General features: G+C 43.7%; 1 protein-coding gene and 1 pseudogene across 5 annotated transcripts in view; both read left to right on the top strand.

The window, feature by feature from the left end:
• The first annotated feature begins 3224 nt into the window (after positions 1-3224).
• LOC121700106 lies at positions 3225-5066 on the top strand (annotated as a pseudogene).
• Positions 5067-6003: 937 nt separating this feature from the next.
• Positions 6004-18003, top strand: part of LOC121700100 (E3 SUMO-protein ligase ZBED1-like) — a 28517-nt gene continuing 16517 nt past the window's right edge. For 2 of the 5 annotated variants that reach the window (XM_042082808.1, XM_042082806.1), the window contains exon 1: positions 17132-17783. In XM_042082808.1, coding sequence (XP_041938742.1) covers positions 17570-17783 — 214 coding nt within the window. In that variant the 5' untranslated portion in view covers positions 17132-17569. Of the gene's footprint in view, positions 6197-17114; positions 17784-18003 lie in introns of those variants that run through there. The other 3 variants (XM_042082811.1, XM_042082805.1, XM_042082807.1) reach the window with 3 other exon arrangements.

The raw sequence follows: 18003 nt of genomic DNA, 5'->3' as shown, positions 1-18003 counted from the left end.
CCAGCAGCAAGGCAGCTACAGTCCTATACTGGGGGCATTTTTAAAATCATGCCTGAGTTATTGTTGTTAGTATAGGCTACTTTTTTACAACGTGAAATAGACCAAAAACTCAGAAAGTCATTGCACTGATTTATGAAAACATAAAAGCCAAGAGGTAAGACCCAAAGTTCTTATGGCTTTTATTGTTTGGAGCCCCACAGCTTAAAGGTGCAGTCAGCGATTGAACAAGGTTTAAACAAAAGCATCTGCTAATAAATTTAAATAAAAAAAAAAAAACAAACATAAACAAATGTGACTTCCTGTGCAATCGCTGACTGCAACTTTAACAAGAGTTGTTAAAGAGTTACACAGCAGTGTACAGGGCCAGGGGTGTGGTGGGGGCTTACAGCCACCAGGAGGACAGATCAGCCAGGTACCCTGCCGTCGGCCTGGCATTGGACACCAGCACTCTAGCAGCAGTCACCAGCAGGGGGCGACTGCAGTTATGGATGTCTGTATATGCAGGAGTCAGAGTGATAGTGTTGATTTGGATATAAAAATAAACAAACTTAAGGACCTCAATGCTATAAAGTAGAATGCTGCCCTTATTTCACTGCCAAATCTAGCATATTGTATTGATTTTTGAGTGTTCTGTATACAAGCAATAGAGACGATTATATATATATATATCCTATGCACGTCTTTCATTCAAGTACTACAGCCTAGAATATTTTAAAAGATGTTAACTAATTATTTGGATTATGGAAAAAAGTGTGAAGAATGTTAATACGGTGACTTGGGATAAAACCATTGACCGAATCATGACATCATGGGAAAATGCACACACATAGTGTTATGCGATATGTTCCAGACCACTTTCATTTTTTCAGAAACAAAACTGACAAGGACACTACACCAAGCTTATTTGTGAATGTATTTCTGATCATAACACACCCATATCCTGTAATATGACCAATGGTATGGGTGTGTTACTTTGAGTAATCATCCACTGAATGGCACAAGCACACACTATTTTTGCAATTTGCATTGGTGTGATTTGCATACCCAAAGAACAAGGACACAGTTGGAGGAAGCCTCAGGCTTCATGCCCACAGATGTCAGCTGATTTTTTTTTCTCATGAGACATAAAAGACCAATGGGTGTGGAGAGAACAACCAGCTTCATTCCAGCACCTTTAAAGCCACAACACACACACACAGACACTCCACACTGAAGTCACTGACAAGGTGCGAAGACACACTTGCACTAATACAAAGAATTACTAGACATTTTCAGACTGAGTTGTTTAATATCAAGCTGTTCTTTAGGCACTCACTCAGCCTCAGTATTCCGCTGTAGGGTTCACTGGTGTAAAATGTGTACTAGTACACTGCTATGCTGTACATTTTGCCAGAAATATGATATATAAGTAATATATGGATTTTTCATGGCAAATTGTTTTTTTACAGCACAATTTCATGTTACTGTGGTCAGAAATACAGTACAATGGCTGAGAATATTATATATATAGAATATAGAATATATATAATAAGGTACTGGCCAATAGCTGCCAGGCTGGGGTTCATCTACCAGCTTGCTATGAGGTTCCTTCAGTGGTTCTCTGTGAGGTTCCTCCAGTGGCTTGCTATGAGGTTCCCTCAGTGGTTCTCTGTGAGGTTCCTCCAGTGGCTGACTGTGGGAATGCTCTACTGACTCTGTGAGGATTCTTCTGTGTATCTGTGTGTGTGGTGTGTGTGTTGCTGTGTATTTCTGTGTATCTGTGTGCATTCACATCAATTTGACCTGATCATCTTATGAAATGGGTCAATTTGACCTGAACATCACACATGGGTTAAAAAGTGCAAAACAGGGTAGGCAGAGGTGAGGGTGGAGTCCTATGTGACAATGTGCTGTCATATCTGGGATTAAAGCTGTCATTCCTAACAGCAATACAGTTTTTTCAACTGCTTACACACTAAATCTTTGCTTGTCACACAATTTTCTAAACATGTCCTCCAAACATCATAACCCGACACCAAATCTGCAAAACCATACACTAATTCTCAGTGTTTGACTGACTAAAACACATTTTGCAAAACACCACACACAATTTTCTACCTAACACACAAAAATCTAACAGGAAGTAACTTGATTTCGTTTTTCAACACATAACCCATCAAAGACAACCCATCAAAATGCCACACTAAATCACCAGTGCTTCACTCTTTCTCTTCACATGTGTAAACACTCTTTACTTTACTGAACACCATCCAATCATTGCCTTAGTATAGGTCTATGAATAGATATACTCTCTATATAGGTATAGACCCTTTCAATCTGCTCCTAGAGGATTTCCGGTTGAAATATTCAGAACCAATGCAGATACTTTGAAAATTACAGTAATCGGACTTTAGCTTACAGTAATGTTCTACAAAAAGTTGACTTTATGTATGTAAAATTTGTCTTTTTACTATATTTTTGTTTGTTCCCATGTTACAGTACCATTAGCTCAATACATTTTTCTGTGCCTCCAGAAATGCCTTAGGAACGCTTACTGTAGAATTGTTTGTTTCTGCAGTTTGCAGTTGAAAGGGTCTATAGGCCTATGAATACACTGTACACAATCTCCCCCCCCCCACACACACACACGCACACACTTGTATTTGGAAAAAAACAAAATCAGTGTTTTCAAAACTCCATGTACATCTGGTGGTCACTGTATTCTTCTTTGCTTTTTTTCTTGTTTGCTGTAAAATACTGTATTCACAACAGCAAATTATTTGGGAAAAATCACTATTTTTGGTTTCAATATTGCTTGCATTTTTACTGTGTATTTCAACTTCTCTTTGTTGATACCGTAACTTTCACTCTTGTATGGAAATACATATAGAAAGCCTAAGACAGAAGAGCTTTAGGTTTTGAGCAACAGTGTGTACATGATGTATCCAAAATGTCATATTATGACAAAAGTGTTTGTAATGTGAGGCGAATGTTTGCTTTAAAGATGTGAACATTTTGAATGTTGTGTGTCATTTTGCTGGAGATTTGAGGCAGTTTGCATTTTGTGTGAGCAATTGTGGGTTTTGTGTGTGGAGTTTTGAAAAATAGACACAGAGTTTTGAAAACGTGTGTAAACAATTGTAAAAAACTGTAACACATAAGAGTCTGACAGTTCTTTCAAGCAGAGTTGAAATCAGACTGTCAAACTGACAAGTTATAATATGAACTACTGCATGTTATTTCTAACTAAGTGTTTTGTGTTTGTATACTGTAGGTTGGATGTTATCACAAATCAGCGGTGAACAGCCATTTTGTTTGGAAAAGCCACAAGAAGACATAACTAAAGGTAAGTATTTTTTCCAATATCAACATAATCACAATGGAACTTATTTGATATATAAATAGCTTACACCAAAACAGCCACATGGTTTTCTAGTGAACCAGATACAAGTTAAAACAATTAATTTAATAACTATACACATATTTAATTCAGTTAAATATATATAAACAGTTCATGTTTGGCTACTATATTGACAGTAATGGAGTCATCTGGGCGTCGACCTGTCCCAGCTGCCGAAGTTGGCAGAGGTAGAGGGAGAATCAGAGGGAGAGGAAGAATCACAGGGAGAGGAAGATGGAGAGGGAGAGGAAGATGGAGAGGGGTAGTCCGAGGAAGACTTGAGTCACCACACCAACATGCTGAGAGTGGTTTTAGAAGACACAGAAGTCGTTCCAAAGACAACTCTGATGGGTCCAGATATTATTTCAGTTTCACAAAACAGTGGACCGGAAGAAACCAAGCTTACGGACCTTCCCCGACTTCCCCGAGCTACAACCCGACGTCCCCCAGCCTGACGTCGCCATACTACTACCCCACCTCTCCCCCCTACACCCCGACGTCCCCCAGCTTCTGCCCCACCTCGCCCTCCTACTTGCCGACCTCTCCATCCTACTCCCCTTCTAGCCCAGGGTACCCCCCACAGTCTCCCACTTACACCCCAAGCTCACCCTCCCACACCCCCAGCTAACCCTCCTACTCCCCGACTTCCCCCAAATACACCTCCACCTCCTACAGTCCAAGTTCCCCAGAGTACACCCTAACGTCCCCCAAGTACTCCCCGACTTCTCCCAAATACTCCCCAACCTCGCCCAAATACAGCCCCACCTCCCCCACCTACTCCCCCACCCCACCCAAATACAGCCCCACCTCGCAGCCCCCCCACGTCTCCCACCTACTCGCCCACTAGCCCCAAGGGCTCCACCTACAGCCCGACGTCCCCCTGATACGGCCCCACCTCCCCCACCTACAGCCCGACGTCCCCCTGATACGGCCCCACCTCCCCCACTGCCTCACCCAGCCCTGCCATCAGGCCTGACGACAGCGATGAGGAGAACAGTTTTTCAACTTTAACTTAAACTTTTCTTCGAGTCGTTTACTTTTGTCTATGTATAGTTAAAGGTGCACTATGAGTTCCTGCATGGTTTCAGCGCAATTTCATTTTTGTCTCAAATCGTTGACATCTCTCCTTGATAAAAAGTTGCCTGCCCCCTGAATACACTTTGAAAAAGCCCAGTCTATGGACACAACACAGGATTCGTAAACGTCAGACAAACACTAGGGGCACAGGCTGTGCACCAATATATAACAAACCACGTTCCGGCCAATCACCGACAAGATGGTTGGGGGTGTGGGTGGGGGTTAGTGTGCGTCGAGTTGATTGAGTAGTGTAAAAATATTGTATAAAGACCTAGAATATAATTTTACTCACTGGCTCAGCCATCTTAGCGTTAGCGTAGCACAAATCCACTTTCCATTTCCATGCGCGTTCATGACAGTTACGGAAACGTGGGGGGAGGGGCAAGCTTGCTCTGTTTTGTTTGGTATTTACTTGGAACGTCAACAGAAGTGATGTCATGCAGGAACTCATAGTGCGCCTTTAAGTAATGATTATTCTATTTTTTATATATTATGTGCTTGAATAAGATATATAATTTGCACTGGCAATGTACTTGTACTGTCAATCTCTTGCACTATGATACCACTGCACCTTTCTGCATTTTATTCCACACCGTTCCACATGTTACAATCTAACTTTACTGTAATGGCACACTATTGATCTTCCTTTGGATTTTTGTAGTATGTATGTGTGCGTGGATGTCATACAGTATGTCTGTGTGCCTATATGTATGTGACATGGTGACATCATGGCGACTTCCTGTCCCATCTGAGGAAGTCGGACAGCATTTCTAACCAGCATGCATTGCGTTCAATCTAGTCTGGGTCTCTCTCTCTCTCTCTCTCTCTCTCTCTCTACTAGTGTTTACACTCTTTATTTTTTGTTTTTTGTCTTCTTTGTGGGTCTCCCTGCATATTTTGAATGAAATGTTTTACACCATGCCATGACCTACCCAGCTAAATAATACTATCATATTATCAAGGTAAGAGCCACAGTAATTATAACTTTATAGTTTGGAGCCCCACTGCTTAACATAAGTGCAGACAGCAGGGCCAGGGTGGTGGGGTCCCACAGCCACCAGAAGGACAGATCAACAAGAATCTGTTGCAGCTGCACCATCTGTTGATAAGAGTACCATGTTGAACCAGTCTCGAAGACATCAACAACTCTTCCCAAGGTCTCAAGGTTGGCAGTGGCACCTCGGAATGTGCGACGAGTCATCACGACCAGTAAATTTCCACACCAGAGACACAGGGCTGCTTTCTGCCCTGCTATGATATATAAGATAAGACTAGAGAGCACATTGTTGGTCAGCTTAGCTTTTTTATTCTTCCCTTGCCAGCTTGTAACGGAGAACTCCTTTTTTTGTGTGCTAATAAAACTGGATCGGTGATAGATTGGGCAAAGAAAGTCCACTCTAGACTGTTTTTTATCCTGTTCTTCATTGCATTTTTATCCTTTTCCTGATCTTCTGCCTCACTGTTACATCGCTGCTGAAGTTTGCTCAGGAGTAACCTGCCCATACTGATACTGTTAAGATACCAAGATGTGGAAACTCTAGGGGAAACAGATCCAGAGATAAACGGGAACGCCGCGGGGGGAGACAACAAGGGAGAAACGCAGGACCCGTGGAAACAGTTTCCGTGGAAACAGTCTCCATTGCAACCAACCACCACACTCAGAGTTACCACAATAATTATCCCCACCTAAAGGACTTCTCCGCCTGACCCCCGCTGTCCAGAGGCCCTGCTTTCCCACAGGTGATTTACATTTATTCATTTAGCAGACACTGTTATCCAAAGTGACTTGCCTAATTCATAATGCATAATAGAATATTATGTCAACTATATTACAAGGGATTACATTGCAAGTTGCTGTCCCCTGAGCAACATCTTGCTCAAGGGCACTACGGTATTGAACCCACAACTTTTCAGGATACTGCAATCTAGCCAGGCTCCTTAACCACTACACTACCACCCTGCCCCCAACCCGGACCGGCTGTCTATGGAGGGCATATATGGGCTGATGAATGGCCTCCTGACTACTAAAATATGAAAGGTCGTCTTTGTCTGTAGCCAGACAAATCTTGACACATGAATTTCTGCAGCTACATGACTGTTGATAAGAGAATACCGCTTTAAACCAGTTCAGACACCCAAAAGCATTTTCATGTGATCAAGGTCACTGCTGTGTGTGTGTGTTGTTGATTATCAGGTGTGTGGTGCCTCTGTGTCTTAGCCCTACCCCTTGGAGGCATATATATATGACCAGTATAACTATTGTGTATTGAGAAGCAGAAGAACATTTTGATTAGAGTGCTTAGCTTGCTTGCTTGTAACAGTTAACCTTTTTTGTATATTAATGAAGCTGGATGATTGGTGAAGATCGAGCAAAGAAAGTCCAATCTATTTTGAGTTTTGTTGTGTTCCTGATTGCATTTATATTTTTCCTCTTTTGTGTATCATCATTATATCAATGCTGAAGTCTGCTATAGTGTAACCTGCCCATACCCAGAAGGTGAGTCCTGTACTTATATTAGTTTTTATTAAAAAATGTAGAAAACCCGTTCACTCGTAGGCCGCCATGGTTATGTACGTCTCAATGCTTTCTGGGTAGTGACGTGAGAAGATGAGTCCTACCTGTACTTGTGGCAAAAACCTTCTTCCAGTAGCAGCAACTGGAATCCATGCATTTTCACGGAATTATTTCGCTCGACTTATCGTGACTAAATTCAAGATGGCTGCAAATGCTAAACTTTGTGAAGATACTGTCTGTATAAATCGTCTTGTAAGTAAACTACCAGTGCTTTTTTAAAGTTCTCAATGTCTCGTTTTAAATGTCAGGGCCCTCGGAAGTCTACCAATGAAGTGTGGAGATACATTGAGCCTCGTAAATGGTGTAAAACAGTGATTTATTTGCTTGGCTAGCCCGATGCCGAAGCACCACCATTGAAAAAGCTGTTGGTAGCATCGGCTAACTAGCGCCAGATTTTGGAGTGCAGGGGACAAGCCGAGATGGGCTATGAGACATACGTTCACACTCGGTATCATGTTTCAACACACTTTAGGTCAATATCACACCGGATGTCTGTTCTTATCAACGAGACACTGTGGGATACGGAACATCTCCTGCGTCTCTCTTTCTCTGCACTGGAAAGGGGCAGAAAGTGGCAGAACCTGCCAGGTGCGGACACCGATTCAGAAAGCACCAAAGTGCCTGACACATACGCAAAAGGAAAAGTGATGTGATGAGCTCGATCTGAATGTCAGAGAGCAAATGAAGAGCTCTTTTCCAAAACACTAGAAATACATTTTTGAAAACATTAATAAGTCATGTTGATTTAATTGTGTATTTCAGGTAATATCAATAATATTGTGTGTTTTTATTGAGTAAAGATAAATCGAAAATAACAATGACCCAAATACAGTTTTCAACAAAACGTTATACAAGATTCAAAAAAATGTTTTTATGAAAATGCATTAAAATGGTGGATATAGCGTAAACTCAAAGCCTTTACACTTTTGGTGAATAAAACATAATGGGAAAACTCTAAATACATGCGTACTGTGACTGAGATAAATTGACAGTCTCAAAACGCACGGTAATAAAATAAACAGATGGCAAAGAGTGAATAAAACTTGAAGCCTGAATCAACTTTAGGGAGAGTGGCCTTGTGAGGTCCTCCTCCTCTGCAGTTGAGCTAAAAAATACAGCCAGACTGTCACAAAGTGAATGCAGTCACAGCTGAAACAGAGACGTGAGCAATCTCTGACATAAGTATTCCTACGAGAGTACGGAGATCTCGTCACATACCCAGAAGGTGAGCCCTACCCGTATCTATGCCAAAACTATAAACATGCTAAGCATGTGTTAAATATGGCTGAAAGGAAGGAGTGGAGTGGCTGTGTAAACCTCCTCCTGGACTACAAACACACTAAACATGTGTTGGAACATGACTCAAAGGAGTGGATTCGTTGTGAATGCCTCCTCATACTATAAGGCGGTGTGAGATAACGAAAATCCCTTTTGTTTCTCTCTGCCCTGAAAAGTGTCAGAAGCTATAAAGTGCTGACACCGAGTCATAAGCACAACCTGCCTGTCAAAAGGTGAATAAAATAAAAAGTGAATACACCCAAATCATGTACAAATTTGATTGCAGTGTCAGGGTGTCATGCATAAACCTGACTGTCAAGAATCCAAAACCTATACAAAGAGTTTAAAAAACTCAAAGCTTATAAAAAAAGTGGATCAATGCCTAAACATCACTAAAGGGAGAGGGGTGGCTACGAAAACACAACCTGACTATCACACACACACAAAGGTAGCCAAATCCACTTTCATATGTGTATGAAAGAGAGAGAGTGATATAAAGGCCCCAAAGTGTCCCATGCATTTGTCAGTCTGACCCAGCACAATTTCACTGAGGACATGTTAAAGATAAATATCAATTTGAGCACATGCGTGGGGGTGGACAATGAGAATTCTATTTTGATTTTGGGTAGTGGGTGTGGCGGAAACAAGAGATGATCAAGAGATGCCATATCTCAGGGAGACTGACAAATCCCCACCAATGAAAGAGGAGGAATGTGTGTGAAAGAGGAGAATTTTGTGTATAAAAACAAAAAGAACTGTCTCATCTTATGCATACTGAAATAACTATGCAAAACCATAATGGTTATTTATTCTACTAGTGCAGTGCCCGTTCAAACATGCCATTCCTGTGGAAAACTTGTAGCCCAATTACATGCCCGTAGGTATGCCTGCTTTAAAAATAGGATGATAAGGAAAACCATCATTCCAGCTAAGCATTCAATAATGAATACTGAATATTATAATATATTAGCCTGTAATTAGTGTGCAGTAAGCAGAATTTATGCATGGCTGTATGTGACATTTTTACAGATCAAAATGGCATAAGCCTGTTTTGAGTTAAGGCTATATGTTTATTGTGAAGGTTATTGAATAACTTCCTGATAGAGAAGACAAAACATTTTGTGGAATGATGCATCATTGTATAAAATTTGCAACGATATGACTCAACAATCTCTGGTAGGCCTAGTCTACATCATTTTTACCTCATTTTGAATAGCCATAGCATACCCATGTTTGTTGGCGTGTTGTCTGTGTTACCGGCCTCAGACCTAGGGGAATCTGGGCAGGTACAAGACCACAGGCTGGATAGCACTGTGGGTTGAAAAGAAGTGAAGATACAGAAATTATGTCTTTCTCAAGCACTGGACGTTTATTTCTGAGTAAAAAATCATTCAAGAGAGCAATAACAGATAGGCCTAGCACACACTATGGCACTGGACATATTCCAAAATATACAATTATAAAATATACTATAATAATATAATATATCAATATAATATAAACATTGAAATACCTCTTGATATTATAAACCATAGTTTCAAACATTACTAATATAATAAATGCAATCAATAGACCAATATAGAAAGCATTGGCATATATAATATACAATACAAAACACTTTACCTAGATAGTATGAAATAGACAGTGGTATACCTTTATAATATATCCAATATGCTTCAACAAATAACACTATACATCAAATGACATTGTATGTAAACCATACAATGTCCTAATACATTCCAGTGTAGGCTACATATACACAGGCTACTTGGCTATCTTGTTATCAATTAATTCTTCAAAGTGAACACCCATAAAATAACAACGGTTACATTGGGTTACCTTCATCAAATACATTAACAACATTTTCATTAATCAAATACTTAGAATACTATACGATAATAATATAAAAACTACCATTGAAACTGTTCATGTGACTGTCATAACTATTCACCAACACAACGCATCGGTCTGCCGTTTGCGTGTGTCTACATGCACGCGCACACCAACTGACAACACTGGCGGCAACGTACATTGAGAACCTGACAGGCTCTGGCTAACAAGATATACTAGCAAATTAGAATGGAGCACAACTAAACCAAACAAAAGTACAAAGTACTGAGAAACTTAACATACATGTTACATACACTTAAACATTAAAATACTGACGTTCACTCGACGCTATACCTGTTTTATAGTTCATACAGAAAGACGAGAGAACGGAAGCTGAACTGACGGTAGCTTGCTAGCTTAATCTAGCTTCTGCTAGCTCGCTAGCTACAGTATAAAGAAAATACTTCTAAACATTCTAAATCACATTTCTACACATGACATGACTTTTTACACTACACAGACAAACGTACTGGTGAAATACTCTTTTGATACATATTAACAGAAATTGGAAAGGTTTAAAAATATACCTGTGGGTTGAAAAGAAGTGGAGATACAGAAATTATGTCTTTCTCAAGCACTGGACGTTTATTTCTGAGTGCTCGAGCTACCGTCTCCACGGCAACCCACTACGGTAAAGCAGTGTAACATCGCCATCTACTGGCATGAAGTAAAATACATGGGAATGTTATCTTAAATGTAATAAAACAAAAAAAATAGGAGGGGGTAACTGTTTAATTAAACTAATATAAGAGGCCATTTTCTCTACCCATTACACTCTCCCCTACTTTAAAAGATGTCTCCTGACATCCAGAACTAAACTGGACTACTGGCTACAGTGGTACTCACAGACTATCGGTCAGGACGTCAAGTAAGTACGGTCTTCAGGAGTCATCAGTCTGAACAGGAAGTAAGCCAGTATGTCAGTCACAGGTAAGTAGTATGGAGGTAAGGTTCTATGTCAATGTCAGTGTCTTTCATGTCCTGGTCAATGTCAGTTCTACTATACATCCATACAGCTGGGGGAGGATAGTAGCACATCTCATGGAACACTGGGTAGGCCAGCATGGGCAAAGGGGTACAGTACATGGCATTTGTTCCCATTCTACAAGGCTGGTAGGAGGGTTCTCCTGACTGGTCATACATGAAGATGCTTCTGGGTTTAACTGGGCGGGTGGACCTCCTCAGTTGCTGATTTACCTCTCTTACTGGCTGAGGAACAGGCACAACATTTATCTCAGGATCCTGAGGACTTCCACTCTCCACAGCATCATCACTGTGTTGTTCCGGTCCTTCTACAGCTGGGGACAGATCTACCCTTCTTGGTACAGGCATTGGCTCTGCTGTCACCAAAGGGTCAGATGGTCCTGGCCACCATACATCCTCAGACTCAGGTGCTCGGCTCACTGGTTGATATTCTGGAGCCACAGCCCTCAGCTCACTGCGTCGCTCGGGTTGGGGTGGGTGGTGTCTAACAGCCTTCCTCTCATACACAGGCAAGGGTCTGAGGTTGTAGGAGCACTCTCCCTGATCATCTGAGGTGCCGACATCAGACTTGGCTGCTTCCCTGGGTGGCATATGACGTCTCCGTCTTTGGGGCTTCTGCTCCACACCAATGTCACGTACCTCAGGGCCGACTGGCAAGTCACTGACGGGCAAGAGGAGGTTGCGGTGGAGCACCCGGAGGGTTTGGTCACCTGTTTCAGCTTGAATTCGATATACCGGTCCATCTCCCAGCCTCTCGATGACACGGTGGATCTTTTGTTCCCAGTAAGATCGAAGTTTGCCTGGACCACCTCTCTCAGACAGGTTCTTGACAAGCACACGATCACCGGGTTGCAGCAAGGCTCCTCTGGCACCTTGGTCGTAGTGCCTTTTCCCTTTTTCAGACGACTTCTTGCTGTTCTCAGAGGCAATCCGGTATGCATCCTGCATCCGGGAAGCCCAGGTCTGTGCATACTCTTGCCGTGTCTGTGCCAGCCGATCTGGGTCGAGGTTGAATATAAGGTCAATGGGCAGCTGTGGATGTCTTCCAAAGAGGAGGAAGAATGGTGAGTAGCCTGTAGAGTCATGCTTCGTGCAGTTGTAGGCATGGACTATGCTGGGGAGATGGTCTTTCCACTCTGCCTTCTTTTCCTCATGAAGCGTCCTGAGCATCTGGAGAAGTGTTCTGTTCAGGCGTTCAACAGGGTTCCCCTGCGGATGGTAAGGAGTAGTTCGGGAGTGAGAAATTCCCGCTAGCTGCTGAAGTCTCTGGAACAGGGTGTTCTCGAATTCTCTGCCCTGGTCATGGTGGAGCTTTTGAGGGTACCCGAAGCGTGGAATGAAGTCATAGAAGATCTTTTCAGCCGCTGTTTTGCCAGACTTGTTTCGAGTTGGGTAGGCCTGAGCAAAACGGGTGAAGTGATCTACTACCACAAGGACATACTCGTAACCTCCTTTACTGGGATCAAGGTGAAGGTAATCAACAGAGAGCAGCTCAAACGGTGCACTAGTTGTGATTGAGCCCATTGGTGCTTTCTCATGCACAGCAGGTCGCTTTTGCTTGATGCATGGGCACCGGCGGATGACGTAGTCCTCGATGTCGCGCTGCATAAAAGGCCAGTAGAACCGCTTCCTTGCAAGGTGGATAACTTTATCAGCGCCAACGTGTCCCATGTCATCGTGCAGGTGTTTGAGCACTGTTGACTTAAGTGCTTTGGGAAGGACCAGTTGTTGATTTTGTCCTGCATGCCTGTACAGAATACCATTATCCAGTTTCAGCCTGTTCCACTCATGCATAAGCCGTCGTGTTCCTGGTTGCATTGGACTCCGGTCTTTGTCTCGCGGATTCCATCCGCTCCCTTTCAACTGTATCACCTCAGAAATGGACTCATCTCCTGTCTGGGCAGCTCTGATGTCTTCTAGGGTGAACATGGGCGTACTCACCAGAGGAGGGTCGTCATCACAGGTGGAGATCTGAAGGGCAGCAGCCCAGGACACATCCTCATCCCTCTGAGCTTTATTCCCCTGCCAGATGGCGGATACAACCTCGGGTGGCATTGTCTCAGTGTACTCCTTCAGGTGGTCTTGGAGTTTCACTGGAAACCTGGACAGGGTATCCGCGTCAACATTCACCTTGCCTGGCCTGTACTTGATGTTGAAGTGGAAGTCGGCTAATTCACCAACCCAGCGATGTCCAACAGCATTTAGCTTGGCCGTGCTCAGGACGTAGGTGAGGGGATTGTTGTCTGTATACACAGTGAACGTTGTTGCATAATACAGATAATCACGGAACTTATCGCATATGGCCCACTTCAGGGCGAGAAACTCAAGCTTACTGGAATGGAGATGGTAATTCTTTTCAGCAGGCGTGAGCGACCTGGACCCATAAGCAATAACCCGGAGTTTGCTGTTCTGTTCCTGGTATAGCACAGCCCCCAAACCTTCATTGGATGCATCAGTGTGCAGGATGAATGGCAAATCGAAGTCAGGGTAGGCCAAGATGGGGGGTTTGATCAGCATGTCCACAAGGCGGGACACAACAGCACTGTGTTCGGGTGTCCACTGAACTGGTGTCCTGGATGGTAACTGACCACTGCGCTTGCCCTTTTGGGTGGACTTGGCTGCAACAGGACTCTTGTTGGATGGGGCCGGATGTTCTTGAAGTTTAAACAGTGGCCGGGCTATTCTGGAAAAGTCCTAGATGTATGAGCGATAGTAGCCCAAGAAACCAAGTAGAGCTTGGACCTCTCCGACATTCTTTGGCTCCCTCTCCTTCATCTGCAACACAGCTTCCAGGTCTTTGGGAACTACCTGAACACCTTCACTCGTGACCAAGCGTCCAACATATCTCACTTGGCGTTTGAACAGCTCACACTTCACACCATGCTCTCTTAAGCGACACAAAACCTGTCTTAAGTCCTCAACATGGCCCTGGAAAGTCTTGGAAAAACAGAGCACATCATCCAGGTAAGGAGAGCAGCATTCATCTCTTAGACCGGCCAGCACGCCTTCCATGCAGCGTTGGAATGCTGCTGGAGCGTTGGTGAGGCCAAATGGGAGGCGTACCCACTCATAAAACCCCCAAGGTGTGCTAAAAGCTGTCAAATGCCGGCAGCTCTCTTCAACAAAGCCTTGGTGGTAAGCACTGCCCTGGTCTAGTATAGAAAACCATGAGTTGCCTCCTAAATTGTCAAGCAGGTCTTGGATGCGTGGAAGTGGGTGGCGGTCAGGGATGGTTTTGCTGTTCAGCCCCCGGAAGTCAACACAGAGACGTAGGCTCATGTCCTTTTTCCTCACACAGACCACAGGAGAAGAGTATGATGAGGTGGATTTCCTGATCCAACCACGGTCAAGCAAGTTCTGAACATAGTCTTTTACCTCTTGATACAAGGGCTTTGGGATGGAATTGTAAGACTTTTGGACTGGTGTTTCATCTGTAAGGTTGACTCTAAGTTGGAGACCAGGCATACAACCAATGTCAGCATCGTCTTTGGCGAACACATCAGATTGCTCAAACAACATTTCCTTCACTAATCTCTGTTGATCCTCAGCTAGATGTGATACGTCAACAGGAGGGTGCCACTTGTCTTTAGCTTTAGACATAGTCTGTCTGCCTTGTTCTTTGTTCAGGTAAGTCGCTGGATCTGTACTTAACTGGGCTGAAAGGGTTTGGACAACGCCATGCGGCATATGCTCAAGACTCCGGACAGGTTTCATGTCGGCCATTTCCTCAAGAGTGCCGAGAGTGATTCTTTGGGTCAAATAAATGGCATGTCGGGTTGCATTTTGGATGGGAATTTTAATGCATTTTGAGGGCCCACAGGGAATGTCAACTAATGCAGGGAACAGTTCCAGACCCTCAGGGCAGGTGTTTTCTATAAGAGGCTGGAACAGCATGGTACGGTTCCCTGGTAACCCCCTAACCCTGCACCTGACCTCATAGACTCTACCAGCAGGGATAGTGACACCTTTCTTGCCTGTGTGTACAGTACACAAGGCTGTCTCGTCAGTGGTAGTTATCTGAAGGGCAGAGACCAAAGCCTCAACTAAGTTCTTGGGGACACTTAAAGCGTCAGTCAGGATAGCAGTCACATTCACAGCGTTGTCATGCTCTTTGATGAGCTCAGCTATGACGTTACTACCTAACAGGGGACATTGACAAGTCTGACTGACCAGTAGGGGCACTCCAATTGTCACAGACCCATGGCGCTCACTACAAATCTGCAGGTCAACCTCTGCCCATCCATCAAGGGGAACTTGTGTACCATTTGCTGCTGATATTTCAAAAGGCTGATTGGCAAAGAGGGACTGAAGTGGTTGGATTTTGACACGGGGTGATGCTCTGTCTATCCAGGTTTTGCTGACCATCGTCACCTGAGACCCTGAGTCTAAAAGCATTTCAATTGGCACACCATTGATGTTGCAAGAGACGGTACAACGTTTCCCTATGAGCTGGGCGATGCATTTTTTTTTATCTGCTTGGCATGATATGGGTGGTGGCTTGATTTTAACAGTGGGCTGAATGCTGTTCACAGTCACTGGCTGCCCTGCTCCAGCGACCTCCTCCCGTTTCCCGACGACTTCCTCTGTAAACAGCCAATAGCTCGGTGTCCTGCCTGGCCACAGACAAAACAATGGGAATAGCTCATGGTTCCGCTCACTACGCAGTCGTGGCATCTACCTTTTTTGTCAGCTGACAGTGACTGTGGACGACTAACAGGTGTGCTAGGGTGGCCAGACTGTGTGTTAGGGCGGCCAGACTGTACACGTTCTGCAGACCTGTCGACGAGTGTCATGTGTCTGGTCAGTGAGGACACTTGGGCAGTCAGCTCTCTGATAGCGGCACGGTTAGCCTGTAACTCAACGTCAACCGTGACTAGCCGAGACTAGCCATTATGACCGCTGCAGCTGCTGCTGCAGACAGTGAGTGGACTAACAACTCAGACCCTGCTGAAGAAGCAGACAATGAGCAAGAAAGACCATTCAGGCAATGCGAGAGGCCATAGCCTGTCACCAAAGCCCAGGGGGAAAGAGGCGCCGTCAACCAACATGCACCTCTTATCCAACACAGTGTTGGACCTAGACTTCCGTACAGACAGAGGCACCTTCCTTAACCTGGCTAACACTATATACTGAACCAAATCTGAAACTTCCATACAGAAAATGATTATGGACAAAATAAGGACTCAGGTCAGATGGAAATGACATGACCGTCGTCAGTCCTCATTTCACTTGCAACTGAAAAACATAAATGACAACATTTACATTCCATTGGAATTGAAAAATAAATGCATAGACTTATATTTTTCTAGCCCCATCTTATGTGGATTCACCATCCTTGGAAATGTAGTAGAAACAAACAAATCTACCTTTTCAGATCTGCACTGATTGACTGATTTGAGATGATAAGCTGACAACTTGCTTTGTCTATCTACACAGCAATGGCAAGAAACTCAGGAGGTGTTGAACTCTTCTGCGCTGGCAGCAATCTCAGTGGTGTGATCCATGCCAACGTCAGCGGTCCAAGAGTATGCAGTTCAGACCAAGAGGATAACATCAGGGAGGACTTCAGGGGAAACTGTGTCAACGTCACAGGGATCGGTGGCTGGACAACAGACACCAGATTCGCTACGCAAGGAAACTGGCCAAGACATAAACAAACAATGCCGTACTTCGACAGCTGGTCACCTGCTGATGGAAATCCCACTGAATTCCCAGGTGAGATGAAAATGTTAATACGTTCAAATGAACGGAGACAGAATCATGTTGGGTACAGGCTAAACCGGACCGGTTAAGCTGGGCCACTGCTCATTAGAACAGACCAGACTCTGAGTGATGGGGAGAGCAGAGATGCTGATGGAGCAAAGTGGTGGCTGTGTCTAAGTTTCAAGTTTTCCACATTTTGTTATGTTTCAGACTCATCTTAAAATGGATTCAATTCATTTTTACTCCAACACTCCACAAAAAAACAGGTGTATGGAGTGTTTTGTAAATTTATGAAGAATAAAAGACATATCCCATTTACATAACATTACATCATCTGGCAGATTTAGCTAAAACGTGTCATAATGGATTGGAAGTGGCTATAGAAGTCACTGTGTCACAATGGAATTCTAAACAACAGCATCCTCTGCCACCATATGGCATTATTCATTGTTAAATTCCTTTAATAAGCAAGATCATAAGTGGCTGACATGAACCATGTGAAAAAACATCAGTACTATGGATTAAAGTGAGTCGATACCATCATAAGAACAGGAACCTGAGACACAAGACCCTCAAGAATATTCCAGGATCTCCAAAAAAAGAAATATAAAAGGCAAAAAGGAGAAACGCAAAAGGTGATCATCGAGGTGCTGGCAGAGGGCCCTTTAGCAGTGGAGTAGACCATGCCAGACCGTGTAGCCAGGCCGAGAAGAACAAACAGAGACATGAGGTCCAGAGATCTGACCTCACACACTCGCAACCATCGGAGGAGAGGGAGAAGTCAACCGCCCCGTAAGAACACACGTGCAGGAACCAGACAAGAACATCCTCCTCCACACATTCCGTCCTTGTTTGACACCTTGTTTTTCGCTGAAGGAGCCCCCAGTCAATCCCGAGGTGAGGATTGTCAGATAAAAAGGATTGATCATTTCAGTGTTCTTTTCAGAGATGATGATAACCCTTGATGGTCATTCTATTACATGATCTCATAACAACATGAGAATGTTCATGAACAATTGTAGGCTCTCAGTAATACTCATTGAGCTGATCCAACTTTGGGCCTACAAAGAAGCTGAGGAATGTTGTAATGTTGAGTAAGCTGTATAGTGGCTGCCAC

Source organism: Alosa sapidissima, chromosome 24, assembly GCF_018492685.1.
Source record: "Alosa sapidissima isolate fAloSap1 chromosome 24, fAloSap1.pri, whole genome shotgun sequence".
Lineage (NCBI taxonomy): Eukaryota > Metazoa > Chordata > Actinopteri > Clupeiformes > Clupeidae > Alosa > Alosa sapidissima.
This window is presented reverse-complemented; position numbering and strand designations above follow the sequence as displayed.